Source organism: Miscanthus floridulus, chromosome 15, assembly GCF_019320115.1.
Source record: "Miscanthus floridulus cultivar M001 chromosome 15, ASM1932011v1, whole genome shotgun sequence".
Lineage (NCBI taxonomy): Eukaryota > Viridiplantae > Streptophyta > Magnoliopsida > Poales > Poaceae > Miscanthus > Miscanthus floridulus.
The window spans coordinates 33,777,026-33,794,353 of NC_089594.1; the positions used below are offsets into that span (position 1 = coordinate 33,777,026).

The window sequence follows — 17,328 nt, forward strand, 5'->3', positions numbered from 1 at the left end:
AATGGGTCTCCCGGAATAACACCTTCAAAAGAGAACTAGGTCGATAATTGTCAAAAATAACTTTGTTCCTTGTTATCCAGATTGACCATAAAATGGCCACCGCACCGATCAGTAATAGTGATAGAAAATTCTTGTCTTTCCAAGAGTACTATCCATTAAACAAGTTATGGGTATTCCGAGGTGGCTTAAATCCTAACACCATATGGACTGCTCTCTATAGAAACATGGCATGTGAGCAATCATAGAAGATGCATTATGCACTTTGTGTGTAGAATTGTTGAATTAAAAACCGGGATTGATATATGGCCAATTTGTTAAATTTGAAACTTACTATGTCATTTTGTATTTGTATATTGAATGGTGGGAAAATTTTGTATATGGTCGTTAACCAAAGATTTTTACCGAATTGTACATGAACGTACATCCTCTTTTACGGGTTGGACTAGGTTTTGTCGAAAGACCAGTTAAACCAAATCATGTACATGCCTTAGCAGAACTACGGAAAAACAACAAAATTCCTAAGGGTTGAGCAACGACAAAAAGGAAAAAAATAGTACAAAATAGAGATGGGCGCCTTCCCGTTTTATTCCAGTCACCACGTGCATCCACTTTATTTAAGAACGCCATGACCCTAGTTACTTCAAAGTTGTACTTCCTCTGTACTAAAAAAAATAAAGTCGTTTTGGACAGTCACACGGCCTCTAAAGCATAGCTTTGACTACTTATTTTTATAAATATATTTATCAAAAAGTGATATATGTAAATTTTTGTGAAAGTATTTTTCAAGACAAATCTATACATACGATTTTCACATTTTCAAACTCAACATCTTAAAAGTTATTCATGATTTGGCATGTGGCTTTTCTAAAACGACTTTTCTAGCATGGAGGGAGTAGTAGATAAAGCCAGATTTGGCGTGTGGCTTTGCGGCGGAAAAGAAAACACAAAAAAAAATCATAAAAATGAGAGGACAAAAAAAAAGAACAGAGACGCAGACACCCGCGCTGACCAGCATCACTCCCGCACGCGGCATCCACGCCTCTTCCTCGTCTGCTCTATGCCTCTATATAAACCCGCCTCCTCCCTCTTCAGATACAAACACAACCTCTCCTCTCCTCTTCTCAGCTCCCACCTTTAATTTCAGCCTCACTCCAATCCAGTCCTCAGAGCATCCAAGAAATCTGTCATCTCATCAGCGCTTCCCTGCCGCGCTCCATCCCTCAGCAGTCACAACTGAGGAATTCAGTCACTAGCTAGGAGTGAACAATGGCCGTGCACAACGGAGTGAACAAGCACGCGGTGGCGCCAACACCAATGGAGGTCTCCGTGGAGGCCGGCAACGTCGGGGAGGCCACGTGGCTGGACGACGACAGCCGTCCCCGCCGCACCGGCACGTTCTGGACGGCCAGCTCGCACATCATCACCGCCGTCATCGGTTCCGGCGTCCTCTCCCTCGCCTGGGCCATCGCGCAGCTCGGCTGGGTGGCCGGCCCCACTGCCATGCTCCTCTTCGCCTTCGTCACCTACTACACCGCCACGCTGCTCGCCGAGTGCTACCGCACGGGCAACCCGGAGACGGGCAAGCGCAACTACACGTACATGGACGCCGTGCGCTCCAACCTCGGCGGTGCCAAAGTCACTTTCTGCGGCGTCATCCAGTACGCCAACCTCATCGGCGTCTCCATCGGGTACACCATCGCGTCGTCCATCAGCATGAAGGCCATCAGGAGGGCGGGATGCTTCCATGACAATGGGCACGCTCATCCGTGCAACAGCTCGAGCACGCCGTACATGATCCTCTTCGGCGCTGCACAGATCCTGTTCTCACAGATACCGGACTTTGATCAGATTTGGTGGCTGTCCATTGTCGCCGCCGTCATGTCCTTCACCTACTCCAGCATAGGATTGTCTCTCGGCATCGCACAAACTGTTGGTATGTCCTTTCCCTGTGATTCTAGTTTGTTCCTCTTCAATATATGTTCATGATTGATCTGTTCTTGGTTACTGACTTGTGCTCAATCCATTGAATTGCAGCAAACGGCGGGTTCAAGGGCAGCCTCACCGGCATCAGCATCGGCGCCGACGTCACCTCCACGCAGAAAGTCTGGCACAGCCTGCAGGCATTCGGCGACATCGCCTTCGCCTACTCCTTCTCCAACATCCTCATCGAGATCCAAGTAAGCATCAAACTGCCTCCTGTGTTGTGCTCTGTTTTCTTCATCCATAGTTATTGTTCTGTTTCTAACCAAGATCTTCTGTTTCTTCCAGGACACGATCAAGGCGCCGCCACCGTCGGAGTCCAAGGTGATGCAGAAGGCGACGCGTCTCAGCGTGGCGACGACGACCATCTTCTACATGCTGTGCGGGTGCATGGGGTACGCAGCGTTCGGCGACTCCGCGCCGGACAACCTCCTCACGGGTTTCGGCTTCTACGAGCCCTTCTGGCTGCTCGACGTCGCCAACGTCGCCATCGTCGTGCACCTCATCGGCGCCTACCAGGTCTTCTGTCAGCCCATCTTCGCCTTCGTCGAGCGCCGCGCTGCTGCGGCCTGGCCGGACAGCGCCTTCGTCTCCCGGGAGCTCCGCGTCGGTCCATTCGCCCTGAACCTGTTCCGCCTCACATGGCGGTCGTCGTTCGTGTGCCTCACCACCGTCGTCGCCATGCTGCTGCCGTTCTTCGGCAACGTGGTGGGGTTCCTCGGCGCCGTCTCCTTCTGGCCGCTCACAGTCTACTTCCCCGTCGAGATGTACATCAGGCAGCGCCGCGTGCCGCGCGGCAGCACCAAGTGGATCTGTCTCCAGACGCTCAGCGTCGGCTGTCTCCTCGTCTCGATCGCCGCCGCAGCAGGATCCATCGCCGACGTTATCGACGCGCTCAAGGTGTACCGGCCGTTCAGCGGCTAACTTGGCAGGACAATTCGATAGTGATAGGTCTAGCTGTCGCTGACCCTATTTCTATCTGAAGTACACACTAGTTCTTGGAATAGGAACGCAGAGGTCGAGTGTTACCAGCATTTTTTTTTGGCGTTGCGAGTGGTCCATAATAGTGGAGTACTCCTATTTTTTTTACTTGAGGTTTTTTTTTGACTATATATATATATATATGAAAATTATTTCCTACTCACAGGAGTAGTTACTCTCATGTGTATATCTCTATATTTATGGCGTATATGGCCCAACGAAGTGTATATAGAAGGAGTATATCATTATACTAGACCATCTAGGGTACTATGTATACCAAGTATATATGTATACTTATAGTATATGGTTATACTTATTTTATATGCTACTATCATAGTATTATATAATATATTAAAAAATATGTGCTCTTTTGAATTTTTTCACATAGTAAAGATCTGGAGTATCTTAATATTAGTATGTCAACATACTCAAACAGATAAATGGGTATGTACGCATACGTAACGTGATTTATTGATTATGAGAGTAACTACTCCGGGGAGTATATAAAATACACCATATATACATATATATATATATATATATATATATATATATATATATATATATATATATATATATAACTACTAACCTGTAGCTGTCTACAAAATTACTTATTCTGTAGCCACTTTGAGTTACGATAATTACTATGTTAATTTACGATATTATAGTAACTCCTTACTAAGTGGTTTACTATAACGTTATGTTAAATATCCCCATGTGTTATAGTAACTCAACTATCGTAAATATGTATTTACATTATCGTAAATTAATATATAAAATTATCGTAAATGGAGGTGGCTACAAAATAACTTATTTTGTAGCTGGCTACTGAATATACTCTCCCTATACATTGAATATACTCTCCCTATATATATATATATATATATATATATATATATATATATATATATATATATATATATATATATATATATATATACACACACACACACACACTTGAGGTTGGCCGCTTGAGCCCAATCATCCTCAATGGTTTTTCTCTTTGCTACGTGCAAAATTAACAAAGTGGAGTGGACCATGCTATTCATTTTTTATTCATTTTAGTATATGCATCTGGTTCGCTCTTAAATCGATGGCTTCATAACCATTTCTCATCATTACAAGTAAGTTGTTCCACTGTTAGCAACATGTGTGAGCTATGTCTTGCTCTTTTGCTTAGTTGACAACGTTACAACCTCAAGCTACATACAGTACTATAAGCCTAGTATAATATCATGCTTCATTTATACATATATTTACTGACATTCACAACTATAAAAAGGATTTTACAGGACACCGCCATCCATTTCAGAGGCGTACATAAAAAGTGCCCTCTCTCATAATTCCAAGACCCCAAGACAAAACCACTCACCTATAAATCAAATTTCAGAGACGAATGGCTTAAGAGGTCCACATCTAAATAAAAATCATGCCTTTTTCAGAAGCAAGCCTCTTAAGCCTTCCGCCTCCAAAAATATGTCAAAAGGCCACTATCGGTCCATCAAACTTTGATAGTATATAATCATGTCCCACAATTTCCTTCGTATCATTCTCAACCGCCACCAGAGCCTTTAACCCAATGCAAGCCTCTCTCTCTCTCTCTCTCTCTTGATCTTGACCTGAGACCCTCCGCATCTCTCTCATGTGACCCGAGCCCTCTGCCTCTCTGCGCCTCCGTAGATGCTGTTCTCACTTGAGAACTTCCATTTCCCTCTGTTTCTTTCTGAATGGCTAGCAGCGACATGCAACCGACCTTCCTACCGGCTACGACACACTACTCTCCTCTGTGGGCAGTGACGGCTCTGGTGCAGGCACTACTAGAGAACAGACTTTAGAACGATGTCCCAATTTGACATTAGCCTCGGCATTTTTTACCCTCGGGACTAAAGGACCCTTTAGTCCTGGTTGGTAATACCAACCGGGACTAAAGGTCCCTGCCCAACGGTCATCCGCGGGGCAGAGGTCTTTAGTCCCGGCTGGTATTACCAACCGGGACTAAAGGTTACCTTTAGTCCCGGTTGATAATACTAGCCGAGACTAAAGCTTTTAGTCCCGGTTTGGGTGATGCTCCGGGAATAAAGATTAATCTTTAGTCCCGGTTTGGACCCCTAACCGGGACTAATAATCCCGGCCTATAATTCAGCTCATTTCTTACTCCCCGAGCCCGAGCCATTCCATTCAAACTCACTGCCTCTGTTTTTCAGCTTGCTGTTGTTCTTGCTCTCTCCCCCTCCATTGGTGTTGCTCTTCGATTTTGGAGGTAACAAACTTAATCCTCTTATGTTTTATCAGTAGCTTATCTCATTTTGCGATGTAGATGCATGTGTAACTTTATATGTTGGACTTTATTATGATTTTATATGTAAACTTAGAAAATTATAGAAAATCCGTACTAGTTGAACTTGCGGACCGTGTTCAGCTCGGCGAGCATGTTCTCTGCCGAGCGGTAACGGACGTCAAGGAGGAGCTTTGATTCTACGAGGGAGAGCGGCAACGGTCGTGGAAGACCGTGTTCCCTTTCTCGTAGAATCGGAGCTCTTCCTTGGTCAAGTACGGTGCCGTCCGGTGGAGAAATGCTCGCCGAGTTGATCACGTAAGCAAGGTCAACTAGTACGGATGGTTATTTATTAAAACATGTTTTGAGCTATAATTTGATGGATATTTGATAACTTCAGACCTACAAATGTCATCTACAAATGTTACTATCCTCGGCAACCTAAACGTCCGCGAGCTCGCCGATATCGAGCAGGTCCCTTAGAATTATTTTTTCCATGAAATGAACTACTTAGAAATCATGCCTTTTATTTTTTAGAATTAAATTTTCCATGAAATGAAAAACTTAGAAAATAGTTAGAAAATTGTAGAAAATCCGTACTAGTTGAACTTGCGGACCGTGTTCAAGTCGGCGAGCATGTTCTCTGCCGAGCGGCTAACGGACGTCAAGGAGGAGCTTTGATTCTACGAGGGAGAGCGGCAACGGTCGTGGAAGACCGTGTTCCCTTTCTCGTAGAATCGGAGCTCTTCCTTGGCCAAGTACGGTGCCGTCCGGTGGAGAAATGCTCGCCGAGTTGATCACGTAAGCAAGGTCAACTAGTACTGGATGGTTATTTATTGAAACATGTTTTTGAGCTATAATTTGATGGATATTTGATAACTTCAGACCTACAAATGTCATCTACAAATGTTACTATCCTCGGCAACCTAAACGTCCGCGAGCTCGCCTGATATCGAGCAGGTCACTTAGAATTATTTTTTCCATGAAATGAACTACTTAGAAATCATGCCTTTTTTAGAATTAAATTTTCCATGAAATGAAAAACTTAGTAAATAGTTAGAGAATTATAGAAAATCCGTACTAGTTGAACTTGCGGACCGTGTTCAGCTTGGCCAACATGTTCTCTGCCGAGCGGTAACGGACGTCAAGGAGGAACTTTGATGCTACGAGGGAGAGCGGCAACGGTCGTGGAAGACCGTGTTCCCTTTCTCGTAGAATCGGAGCTCTTCCTTAGCCAAGTACGGTGCCGTCCCGGTGGAGAAATGCTGGCCGAGATGATCACGTAAGCAAGGTCAACTAGTACGGATGGTTATTTATTAAACATGTGAAATCCGTACTAGTTTTGTTTAAATATATCATTTTAGAAAATATGAAATTTACACTAGTTTGCAAAAATAAGTATATAAAGTAGATGACAACCTGGTACCGGATCATCGGCCTCTCGTTCGGTTGCGAAACGACTGAGGCCAGAACTCCCTCTCATTATCTGCGGCAAGTGTAAGCAGAAGATTGTGATGGAGTACCGAGTCAAGAGACAGGGACCCAACAAGGGTCGTGTTTTCTACAAGTGCCTGGATCGCGATGTGAGTTTCTTACGCATTTTATCTTTATGGCTAATTGACCTGCTTTTCTTGAATATTTTTGACTAAATATTTTTTGGCTTTAATTACAGTGGAAGGGCAATGGATGCGATGGTTGGTACTAGGGAGGAAGATTATGCTACATATGTGCAGAATTTGGGTGCGCTTGAGGTAGCGGCTGCTGCTGATGAGGCAGTGAGCCAGCAGGAGAAGCTTATTGATATTCAACAGAAGAATGATTTGTCTGTTTTAGTTGCGTACGATCACGAAATAATTATGTTACTGAAGTGCATTGTAGTTTTAGTTTGTTTAGTGATAGTTGGGATTGCTTACTGTTGTAGCCAGACTTAGTTAATTAATCAACCGTGTGTGTGTCATTTATGTTGTGTAATAAAATACTAAATTATGTTCAAGGTTTTCATAATTTGTCGTGTAATACAGATTATGTCACGCCATTGGATGTACAATGTCGATCGCCGCTCCCAAGACTTTATTGAGGGCTTGCACTATTTCTTAGGTGTGGCCGAGGCAAATAAGCGGGATGGTTTCATGTGCTGTCCATGTGCCCTATGTAAGAATTTAAAGGAATATTCAAGCTCAATGAGTCTTCATTCACATTTGCTTAAGTCAGGTTTCATGTCAAACTATATATGTTGGACTAAGCATGGAGAAAGCGGGGTCATGATGGAAGAAGGTGAAGGAGAAGATTTAGACATTGATGACATTATTGCTCAGTATGGTGCCTTTGATGATACTACAATGGGGGGAGATGAAGAAGAGGTAGCGGTAGAAGATGATCTCGGTGATGCTCTTGGCGATGCCATTCGTGATGCACAACAAGAATGGGAAAGTGAAAAAGAGAAAGTTAAGTTCGAGCGCATGCTTGAGGATCATAGGAAGTTGCTATACCCGACGGCCGAAGAGGGGCAAAAAAAGCTGGGTACAACACTGGAATTGCTACAGTGGAATGGCAAAGAATGGTATATCCGACAAGGCATTTGGGAATTTATTGAACCTCATAAAGAAGATGCTTCCGAAGCCAAATGAATTGCCCACCACTACGTACGAAGCAAAAAAGGTTGTCTGCCCATTGGGATTAAAAATCTAGAAGATACATGCATGTCCTAATGACTGCATCCTCTACCATGGCAATGAATATGAGAATTTGGATGAATGCCCGGTATGTAAAAGCATCGCGGTATAAGATCAGGCGCGATGATCCTAGGTGACATCAAGGGTGAACAACGTCCTAGAAAGAAAATCCCTGCCAAGGTTATGTGGTATGCTCCTATAATACCACGCTTAAAACGTTTGTTCAGAAATAAAGACCATGCAAAGTTGTTGCGGTGGTATAAAGAAGACCGTAAGGTAGACAATATGCTGAGACACCCAGCTGATGGGTCCCAGTGGAGAGCGATAGACAGGGAATTTCCAGAGTTTGCAAATGAGGCTAGAAACTTAAGGTTCGCCTTAAGTACAGATGGTATGAATCCTTTTGGAGAGCAGAGCACTAGTCATAGCACTTGGCCAGTTACTCTATGTATCTACAACCTTCCTCCATGGTTATGCATGAAGCGGAAGTTCATTATGATGCCGATCCTCATCCAAGGTCCGAGGCAACCTGGCAACGATATTGATGTCTATCTGAAGCCATTAGTTGAAGAACTTCTAGTTTTATGGAACAAACCAGGTGTACGTGTCTGGGATGAGTACAAACAAGAACACTTTGACCTACGAGCAATGTTGTTCGTAACAATCAATGATTGGCCTGCTTTAAGTAATCTTTCAGGTCAGACAAACAAAGGATATAATGCATGCACACATTGTTTTGATGACCTTGACAGTATATATTTGAAAAGATGTCGAAAGGTCGTGTACCTTGGCCATCGCCGATTCCTTCCGTTGAATCACCAAGTAAGAAAGAAAGGGAAGCATTTTAAAGGTAAGCCAGACCATCGGAAGAAGCCTCATAACCGAACCGGGGAAGATGTACTCGCAATGGTCAAGGATGTGAAAGTAGTATTTGGAAAGGGACAAGGTAGTGAATCTGTTCCCAAAGATGCTAAGGGACACACACCCATGTGGAAGAAGAAGTCCATCTTTTGGGAGCTACCCTATTGGCAAGTCCTAGAGGTCCGCAACGCAATTCGACGTGATGCACCTGACAAAGAATCTTTGTGTGAACCTGTTAGGATTCATGGGTGTGTACGGGAAGCCAAAGGATTCACTTGAAGCACGCTAGGACTTGCAGGGCATGAAAGAATGAGACAACCTTCATCCAGAGAAGACAGATGATGGACGTCATTACTTAAGTCCTGCTAGCTACACGCTTAGCAAAGAAGAGAGGGACATCATGTTCGAATGTCTAAGCAGCATCAAGGTCCCATCGGGATTCTCCTCCAATATAAAGGGTATAATAAATGTGCCAGATAAGAAATTCCTAAACTTAAAGTCCCATGACTACCACGTGCTTATGACGCAATTGCTTCCAGTTGCTTTAAGAGGAATTCTACCTCCACATGTACGTCTAGCCACCGTGAAGCTATGTGCATTCCTCAATGCAATTTCTCAGAAGGCAATCAATCCAGTGGAACTAGCTACTCTACAGAATGATGTGGTTCAATGTCTTGTCAGCTTTGAGTTGGTGTTCCCTCCATCCTTCTTTAATATCATGACACACATCCTAGTTCATTTGGTGAAGGAGATTAGTATTCTTGGACCTGTGTTCTTACATAACATGTTCCCCTTCGAGAGGTTTATGGGAGTCTTGAAGAAATATGTGAAAGTCCGTTCTAAGCCTGAAGGAAGCATCGCCCAGGGCTATGGAACAGAGGAGGTCATTGAGTTCTGTGTTGACTTTATTCCTGACCTTGCCCCGATTGGCGTTCCCGAATCACGACACGAGGGGCGACTCAGTGGTAAAGGAACTTTAGGGAAGAAAACATATATCGGCATGGAAGACGATTATTTCAATAAAGCACACTACACAGTTCTTCAGAACTCGTCATTGGTGCATCCGTACATTGAGATACATAAGGAGTTCTTAAGATCCAAATTTCCAGAGAAGACTGAAGCTTGGATTAAGCGTCAGCACATGGAAAGTTTCAGTGGTTGGTTGCGAAAAGAATGTCAAGGCGATGACAATATTGATGAGCAACTGTATTTGTTGGCTAGGCAGCCATCGTGGCATATCCTCACGTACCAAGGGTACGAGATAAATGGGAATATATTTTACATAGTTGCCCAAGATAAAAGGAGCACCAATCAAAATAGTGGTGTTCGCATAGATGGAACAGATCCAAATGGGAATATACAAACATATTATGGCCGCATAGAAGAGATATGGGAACTAGACTACGCACCTAATTTTAAAGTCCCTTTGTTCCGGTGCCAATGGGTGAAGCTGACCGGAGGAGGGGTAACAGTCGACAAAGAGTATGGAATGACAACAGTGGACCTCAACAATATTGGGTACAAAGAGGAACCATTCGTCCTTGCTGCCGATGTGAGTCAGGTGTTCTATGTGAAAGACATGTCTACAAAATCAAAGAGAGGAAAAAACAAAAACATCAACTCAATGATCAATGAGCCAAAGCGCCACATAATTCTTTCTGGAAAAATAAATATAGTGAGAATTGAAGACAAGTCAGACATGTCAGAAGATTACGAAAGAAATGTCCGAATTCCACCCTTCATAGTGAAGAAAGATCCAAGCATCATGTTAAATGATGAAGACACTCCATGGTTATGACAAGATCATAACCAAGGGTCATACGTCAAGAAGAAATTCACTGTTATGCCCGCATGATACAACGATGCATGTTTAATATATTATGTTTTAGAGACGGATATTATGTAATATGTTATGACTTCACAATTGTAGATCTTGCTAAGATGATCAAACTTGGTATTCAAAGTTTTTTCATCTGAGGTCATTTAGTGTCTCATTTGAGCAAGTTTGACCAAGTCAAATTTGGTCAAATAAAAAAACACACTTTGACTCTAGTATTATGAAGTCTAAATGACTTCAAACTGAAAAGTTTTTAATACCAAGTTTGTTAAACTCAAAAAGATCTACAATTGTTGTTTTGGTCAACTTTCCATTTGAGAAAGTTTGGACGGTTCAAATTTATGAATTTTAAATTTCGACGCCTACAAACTAGTTTTCGGGACCCTAGATTGTCTCAAATTGAAAAGTTTTGAATACCGAGTTTGTTAAGCTCATCAATATATACAATCCTTATATAGGCCATTTTTTCATTTGAGAAATCTTGAACAAAATGTAGTTCAAATTTCATAAGTGTGTGATATAGTTTTAGAAAGTATATATGAGATTCAAGAAGTTGTGACTAGTGTTTGATAAAAATTTCTCAAATGGGAAAATGAGCTATGTAACAATTGTAGATCTTGCTGAGATGATCAAACTTGGTATTCAGAGTTTTTTCATCTGAGGTCATTTGGTGTCTCATTTGAGCAAGTTTGACCAAGTCAAATTTGGTCAAATAAAAAAACAACACTTTGACTCTAGTATTATGAACTCTAAATGACTTCAAATTGAAAAGTTTTGAATACCAAGTTTGTTAAACTCAAAAAGATCTACAATTGTTGTTTTGGTCAACTTTTCCATTTGAGAAAGTTTGGACGGTTCAAATTTGTGATTTTTAAATTTCGACGCCTACAAACTAGTTTTCGGAACCCTAGATTGTCTCAAATTGAAAAGTTTTGAATACCGAGTTTGTTAAGCTCATCAATATATACAATCCTTATATAGGCCATTTTTTCATTTGAAAAAGTTGTAGAACAAAAAATACTATATTTTCTCTATTTTTATAGGTTCAACAAAAAATTCCTGTCAATTTTGGTTAAAAACCGAAAAAATTGAAACATTGACGTTACAATAATGTGATAATAAATTTCCTATCGAATAATATTAGTTTTATTAATTTTAAGTTACAAATATATTTTTGCATTAACAAAATACTTAGTATTAGTAACATTTATATTCTATATTCATAAAAGAAATTAAAAACTTTAGGTTACAAAATTTTTCTATTTACAATAAATAATTAGTTAATCAATAGTATTTTTTAAAATAAATATTGCAAAGTATTGAAGTTGCTATGGAATTAATTGATTAACCTAGTATTAAACAAAATTAAAATCCCAGACCTTTCCAATTATGCTGGCGGGTTGGCAAAATTTTCAGGGCTTCAGTCCCGGTCCAGACCAAGAACCGGGACTAAAGGGTGGGCGGCAATTTCGGTGCCCGCCAAAAAATATATTTAGTCCCGGCTGATAACACCAGCCGGGACTAAAGGGTCACGGGCTATATATATCGAACGTCTGTTATGTTCATCTTCGATCTCGCCTCCGTCGCTCAGCCTCGCCTGGCCGCGCCATCCGCCGTCGTCGAGCTCGTCTCTGCCGCGCCGCCGTCGTCGTCTACCCCCGCCCGGCCGCGCCATTCTCCAGGCCCGCATCGCCGCATCCCGTCTCCGCCGCCGCACCCGACCCCACCCTCCGTCGCCGACGCTTCCCGCGCGCCCACGCCGTACGGCCTCCGTCGAACTCGATCTTGATCTGCTGCTCTCGATCGGCCATGTTTTTTAGATTTTTTTTACAAAGTCTCGGCTGTATGTTAGATTAAAATGTATTAAATTTTAATTAGTAGTTTATTATTAGTTTTTTAGTTATTTTTAGATAGTTTTTGATATATTAGATTTAAATGTATTAAAATTTAATTAGTATTTTATTTAGATAGTTTTTTTAGATAGTTTTTATTATAGTTTTTGATATATGTTAGATTAAAATGTATTATCTATTACTAGTTTATCTAATTTCATGTTAGATTTATTTAATTGGATTTAGTAATTATATATTCTATCTCTCTATATATATTATATCTAGAGAGAGATTCTATATGTATACATATGTACTTAATTATTTCTATATGTATATATACATGTACTTATTTTCATGTGTTGAGAGAGAGAGAAAATTGTATCTAGAGAGACATTCTATGTGTATCACATGCATATCTAGAGATATAGACATATGCACTTATTTCTATGTGTTGGGAAAGAGAGAAAATATATTGTATCATTCTATGTGTATATATATACATGTACTTATTTCCATGTTGATGAAATATTATGTGTTATTATATTTAATTGGATTTAGTAATTCTATATGTGTTATCACATGTACTTATGTTATGTACCATAGTAATTCTATCTATGTGTTATCTTAAAGATACAAATGGCTGCTCCGGATGATAACTTGAGTGATGACATAATGACGGATATTATCAACGCCGGCACCAATGTGGATGTAGATGACACGAGTCAGTACTTTGCTGATTATGAGGATATCCTGAATATGCCGGTGGTTGAAGATCAACAAATTGTCGCGTAAGAAAATACTGGCGAGGTATATTTGATTATCTATCATCTCTTATAGATGCATGCGTACGTATATTTGTTGTTAATCGTTGTGTTTCTACTCATGTAGCCGGTCTCTGGATCTACATCAACCACCGACAAAAGTAGGAAAGTCCGAGGGCCAAAAAAGCCATTAGAGGGCCGTTTCATAATATCAGAATTCGACACCGACATCGGCAAACCATTGGGACCACATGCTCAGACATATGTCAATCAATGTGGGTTCGTTGTAAGGGATAGGATCCCAGTTAGTGCTTGTGAATGGAAGCAGAAGATATCGGCTCCTAATGTTAGTTTTGTATCTGATCGTGACAAGAACCTAGCTTGGAGAGATATCACTCAGCATTTCACATTACAAGCAGATGATGCTTTGAAGGAGTTAGTGAGGGATTGGACAATGAAGAAGATGGCAACATTGTTCCGGAGTTGGAAGAAGACATTGTATAAAAAGTTTATCTTGAAGAATGCTACGCCGAATTTCAATGCTAAGGCATTTGTCAAGTTGGAGTCCCATTGGGATGCCTTCGTAGAATACAAGACATCCCAAGACAGTGAGGAACGTGTGATGAGGAATCGGCAGAATGCCCGACAGAAGCAATACCATCATCGCATGGGATCAGGTGGTTATAAGAGTGCTATTCCCAAGTGGCAGAACCTAGAAGCAGAGATTACTGCCAAGGGAATCATACCTGAAACAATAGAGAAGAACTGGCCTCAACGCGCGAAGAATTGGTTCTACGCTCATGGGGGAAGCCTAGACCCAGACACTGGCAAGCTAATTTTCGACCAAAAAATTGAGAGAGCAGCACAGAGACTAGCTCGTGCTAGGGAAGAAGCTGATAGTGATGTTTTCAAGCCCAATGGAGAGAAGGATGAATTGACATATGCCCTAGAGAATCCCAAACACGGTGGTCGAACAAGAGGCTATGGGGCGGTTCCGTGGCTACATGCATTCCCAGCAGACAAGGATACCTACAGAAGCCGCCAGAGAAAGAAGGATGAGGAGGCAGAACGAATCCATGCATTGGAGCAATTTGTTGATGAGTCACGACAAGCATTGCTTGAATCATGTGAACGAGAAAAATCTCTTGAGGCAAGAATGCAGGAGGAGATCAAGAGGCAAGTGTAGCTAGCAATGAGTCAAATGCAATCGCAATCAATGCTAGGAGTCACCATTAGCCCCGTTGGTCAGATGAAAAGTTGTTGTGCTTCTACGGAGCTGCCAGTTATTCAAGACGATGCTGGGTTGCGCTTCCCTGTTGATGACATTACCGAGCCTCTAACAACACGTGAGCTGCACATTCCAGATGGTAATAATGCATCAATCATGGTGGCTATCGGGGTTGTATCTCCAATAGACCGAACGAAGACACCAAGAATCCATGGGTCAGTTATTCAACCTAGATATGCTAGCGTCTCGGTCGATAGAGTGCTCAAAGGTTACAGCAATGTTTCTCTTGACATTGAAGGCGGTAATGGGGAGAAGACACTAGGAGAAGCAGAGAAGACATTTATTCAATGGCGCAAACGCTTCATCATCATTCCTGGGGCGCCACCGCTTCCCCTACCTCACCCTAGGTACGAATGAAAGTGAATGAAATATTATTTTCCATTAATTTTCTATTGGCTTAAAAAATAATTGACACACAACTTGTTTTTGTAGCAGGGTCTCCCCCCAGCCTAGCCTAATCATTCATTCCCCATCTCATCACAGCATCACGGGGGGCAAGACGACTTCATCCCCACGGCGATCGCCAACTCCTACACCGGCCCCATCGCCTCCACAACGATCTCCAACTCCTACACCGGCCCCACCGCCTCCACAACGATCTCCAACGCCTCCACGCCGGTCTCCACCAACACCGGCCACATCGCCTCCACGCCGGTCTCCAACACCGCCCCCACCCCCTCCACAGCGACGCACTACAAAGACGTCTAAGGTCCCGGCGGCAAAGAAGACCCCGAGAAAAAGAGTTATTTCTCAAGAAATACTTTCTAAAAAGACTGATGAGCAAATAGCAGTTGAAGAAGACAAAAAAGTGAAAGATTTTTTTATAGATACCAAAAAGAAGAGTCAAGTGAAGCTTAAGGAGAAGCCGTACTTTTACCTACCACGAGAGGTGCTGAGGTAGAAGGTCGATGCTCACAAGAAAAAGATGATTGAACTTCGTAAGCCTTCGCCACTATCAGACTATGACCGCTCCCTCGTGAAGTCACATGATGTAGATAAGAAAAAGGAAAAGAGCATCAGGGAAGGATGTCCCACAGCTCGGACAACAGAAGCAACCAATGCAAAATCTTGTTGTTGCTAATCAATATGGTTCCAACATAGAAGTCTATCGACCAGACAACTCTGGAGAAGTGTCGGTTCAAGCCCTTAATGCTTTTTTTCAAGATACTGGTTTAACCTTGGATCAATTGACGGGCAAAGCTCCAATCCAGAACCTGGAAGTTGATACCTGGAAGACTTATAAATATGGCAAAAGTCTGTACAACCCTGCGACTCTGAATGAATTGGGTACGCAAATGTACTTGCTCAACAAGTGGTACATGCAGGCGTGTGGCAGGGGTGAGCAGTGGATCTTTGTCAGATTTAGAGACCATCATTACTTCCGTGGCGATGACATCTTACATATTAGTTTCGAAGAATTGCATCAACTATACCACATGGACGCTCTGGACAAATCAATCATTAGCTCCTTTTGTTTGTAAGTGATTCTTACTTTTATTTAATAAACTCACTTCCATGCGTACGTATATATAATTATCCTCACATGTAACTTATATTTATATACAGATTCTAGATGTCAGAGCTCCAAAGAATACAAGACACCAGTGTTGGCTTCATTGATCCTTATATCGTATTCAAAACCGGTATTATTGTCAAGGAGCGATGGGTATTTGAAGCATAGGAGAATATCATGATGTTCTTCGTGAAGCAGCACGACAAGACAACAATACTTTTCCCGTACAACTTTGAGTAAGTGTTAATAATAATGTAGTCTACACATTTTATGTAATATTAATACAACTTATATGCATGTACGTATGTGTATAAACCAATACAGTTTTCACTAGATACTCATTGTCATTGAGTTAAACTCAAGTCGGTTACTAATCTTTGACTCGTTGAGAAAAGAACGGGCACTATACCAAGATATGATAGACATTATCCAGGGGTAATTTCGATCTCTCGTGCACAACTATTATTGAATAGACTTTGCCATAATTTATTAACGATCGTACATTATTGGTCGCACAGGGTTTGGAAAGAGTTTATTCGGCAACATCGCAAGGATTGCAAGGCACCACTTAATGTAGTTGAAATACCAGTAAGTTGTACTATATACACTTCCCCACGTGTTTAATTACTATATCGTACTTCAATTTACGTGTGAGATGATGAGAATAATCTTCTTCTCGTACACTGGTGTTTACGGTAGGAACTAGGTAATAACTTGTGTGGATACTACGTTTGTGAATTTATCACTGTGCACATAAGAACTCCTAAAGATGTCCTCAGAGTACGTATATATCAATTTTTATTTATTTTTAAATGAATATATATACATATATGTGTATTAATACTTTTCCTTTTATTTCAAATGCAAGACTAAATGGTTGAAACGAAGGGTCATGCAAAAAGACCATCTGAAAGTAGTTCAAGAGTCAATAGCAGGATATCTTCTAGAAAAAATGCTAAATCCCAACGGCGAGTTCTACTTTGATCCTAAGGAATAAATGATGTAAATTAAATGTTTATTGATATCGTTATTTTCGAGAACAAGATTATGAAAGTGTTGTATATATACATATATATATATATATAATATATAGTTTCATACTTTATTCGAATATAATAATGCTCAAGATGAGAATTAGATGTAATTATACGCATGCGTGTATTTATATTAGCAGCGTAGAATACGTACATAAAAACATATTATATATTAAACAAATACGTGTAACTGAACTGAAAACAAATTAAACAAAAAAAAAGAAAAAGAAAAGGAACCTTTAGTCCCGGTTGGGTTTACCAACCGGGACTAAAGGGTGAACCGTTAGTCCCGGT

General features: G+C 41.5%; 1 protein-coding gene across 1 annotated transcript; it reads left to right on the top strand.

The window, feature by feature from the left end:
* The first annotated feature begins 1,116 nt into the window (after positions 1 to 1,116).
* Positions 1,117 to 3,165, top strand: LOC136508109 (amino acid permease 3-like). The gene is made up of 3 exons (XM_066502730.1): positions 1,117 to 1,933; positions 2,035 to 2,177; positions 2,269 to 3,165. Exons 1-3 carry the CDS (start codon positions 1,267 to 1,269, stop codon positions 2,902 to 2,904), a joined length of 1,446 nt encoding a protein of 481 aa, XP_066358827.1. The 5' UTR covers positions 1,117 to 1,266; the 3' UTR covers positions 2,905 to 3,165.
* The last annotated feature ends 14,163 nt before the right edge of the window (positions 3,166 to 17,328 follow it).

Bases quoted from the DNA above. Each gene is read 5' to 3' on its own strand.
- LOC136508109 (XM_066502730.1), top strand. From the start codon at position 1,267: ATGGCCGTGCACAACGGAGTGAACAAGCACGCGGTGGCGCCAACACCA. The intron at 1,934-2,034 runs GTATGTCCTTTC...ATTGAATTGCAG, and splicing joins CGGCATCGCACAAACTGTTG to CAAACGGCGGGTTCAAGGGC. The intron at 2,178-2,268 runs GTAAGCATCAAA...TGTTTCTTCCAG, and splicing joins ACATCCTCATCGAGATCCAA to GACACGATCAAGGCGCCGCC.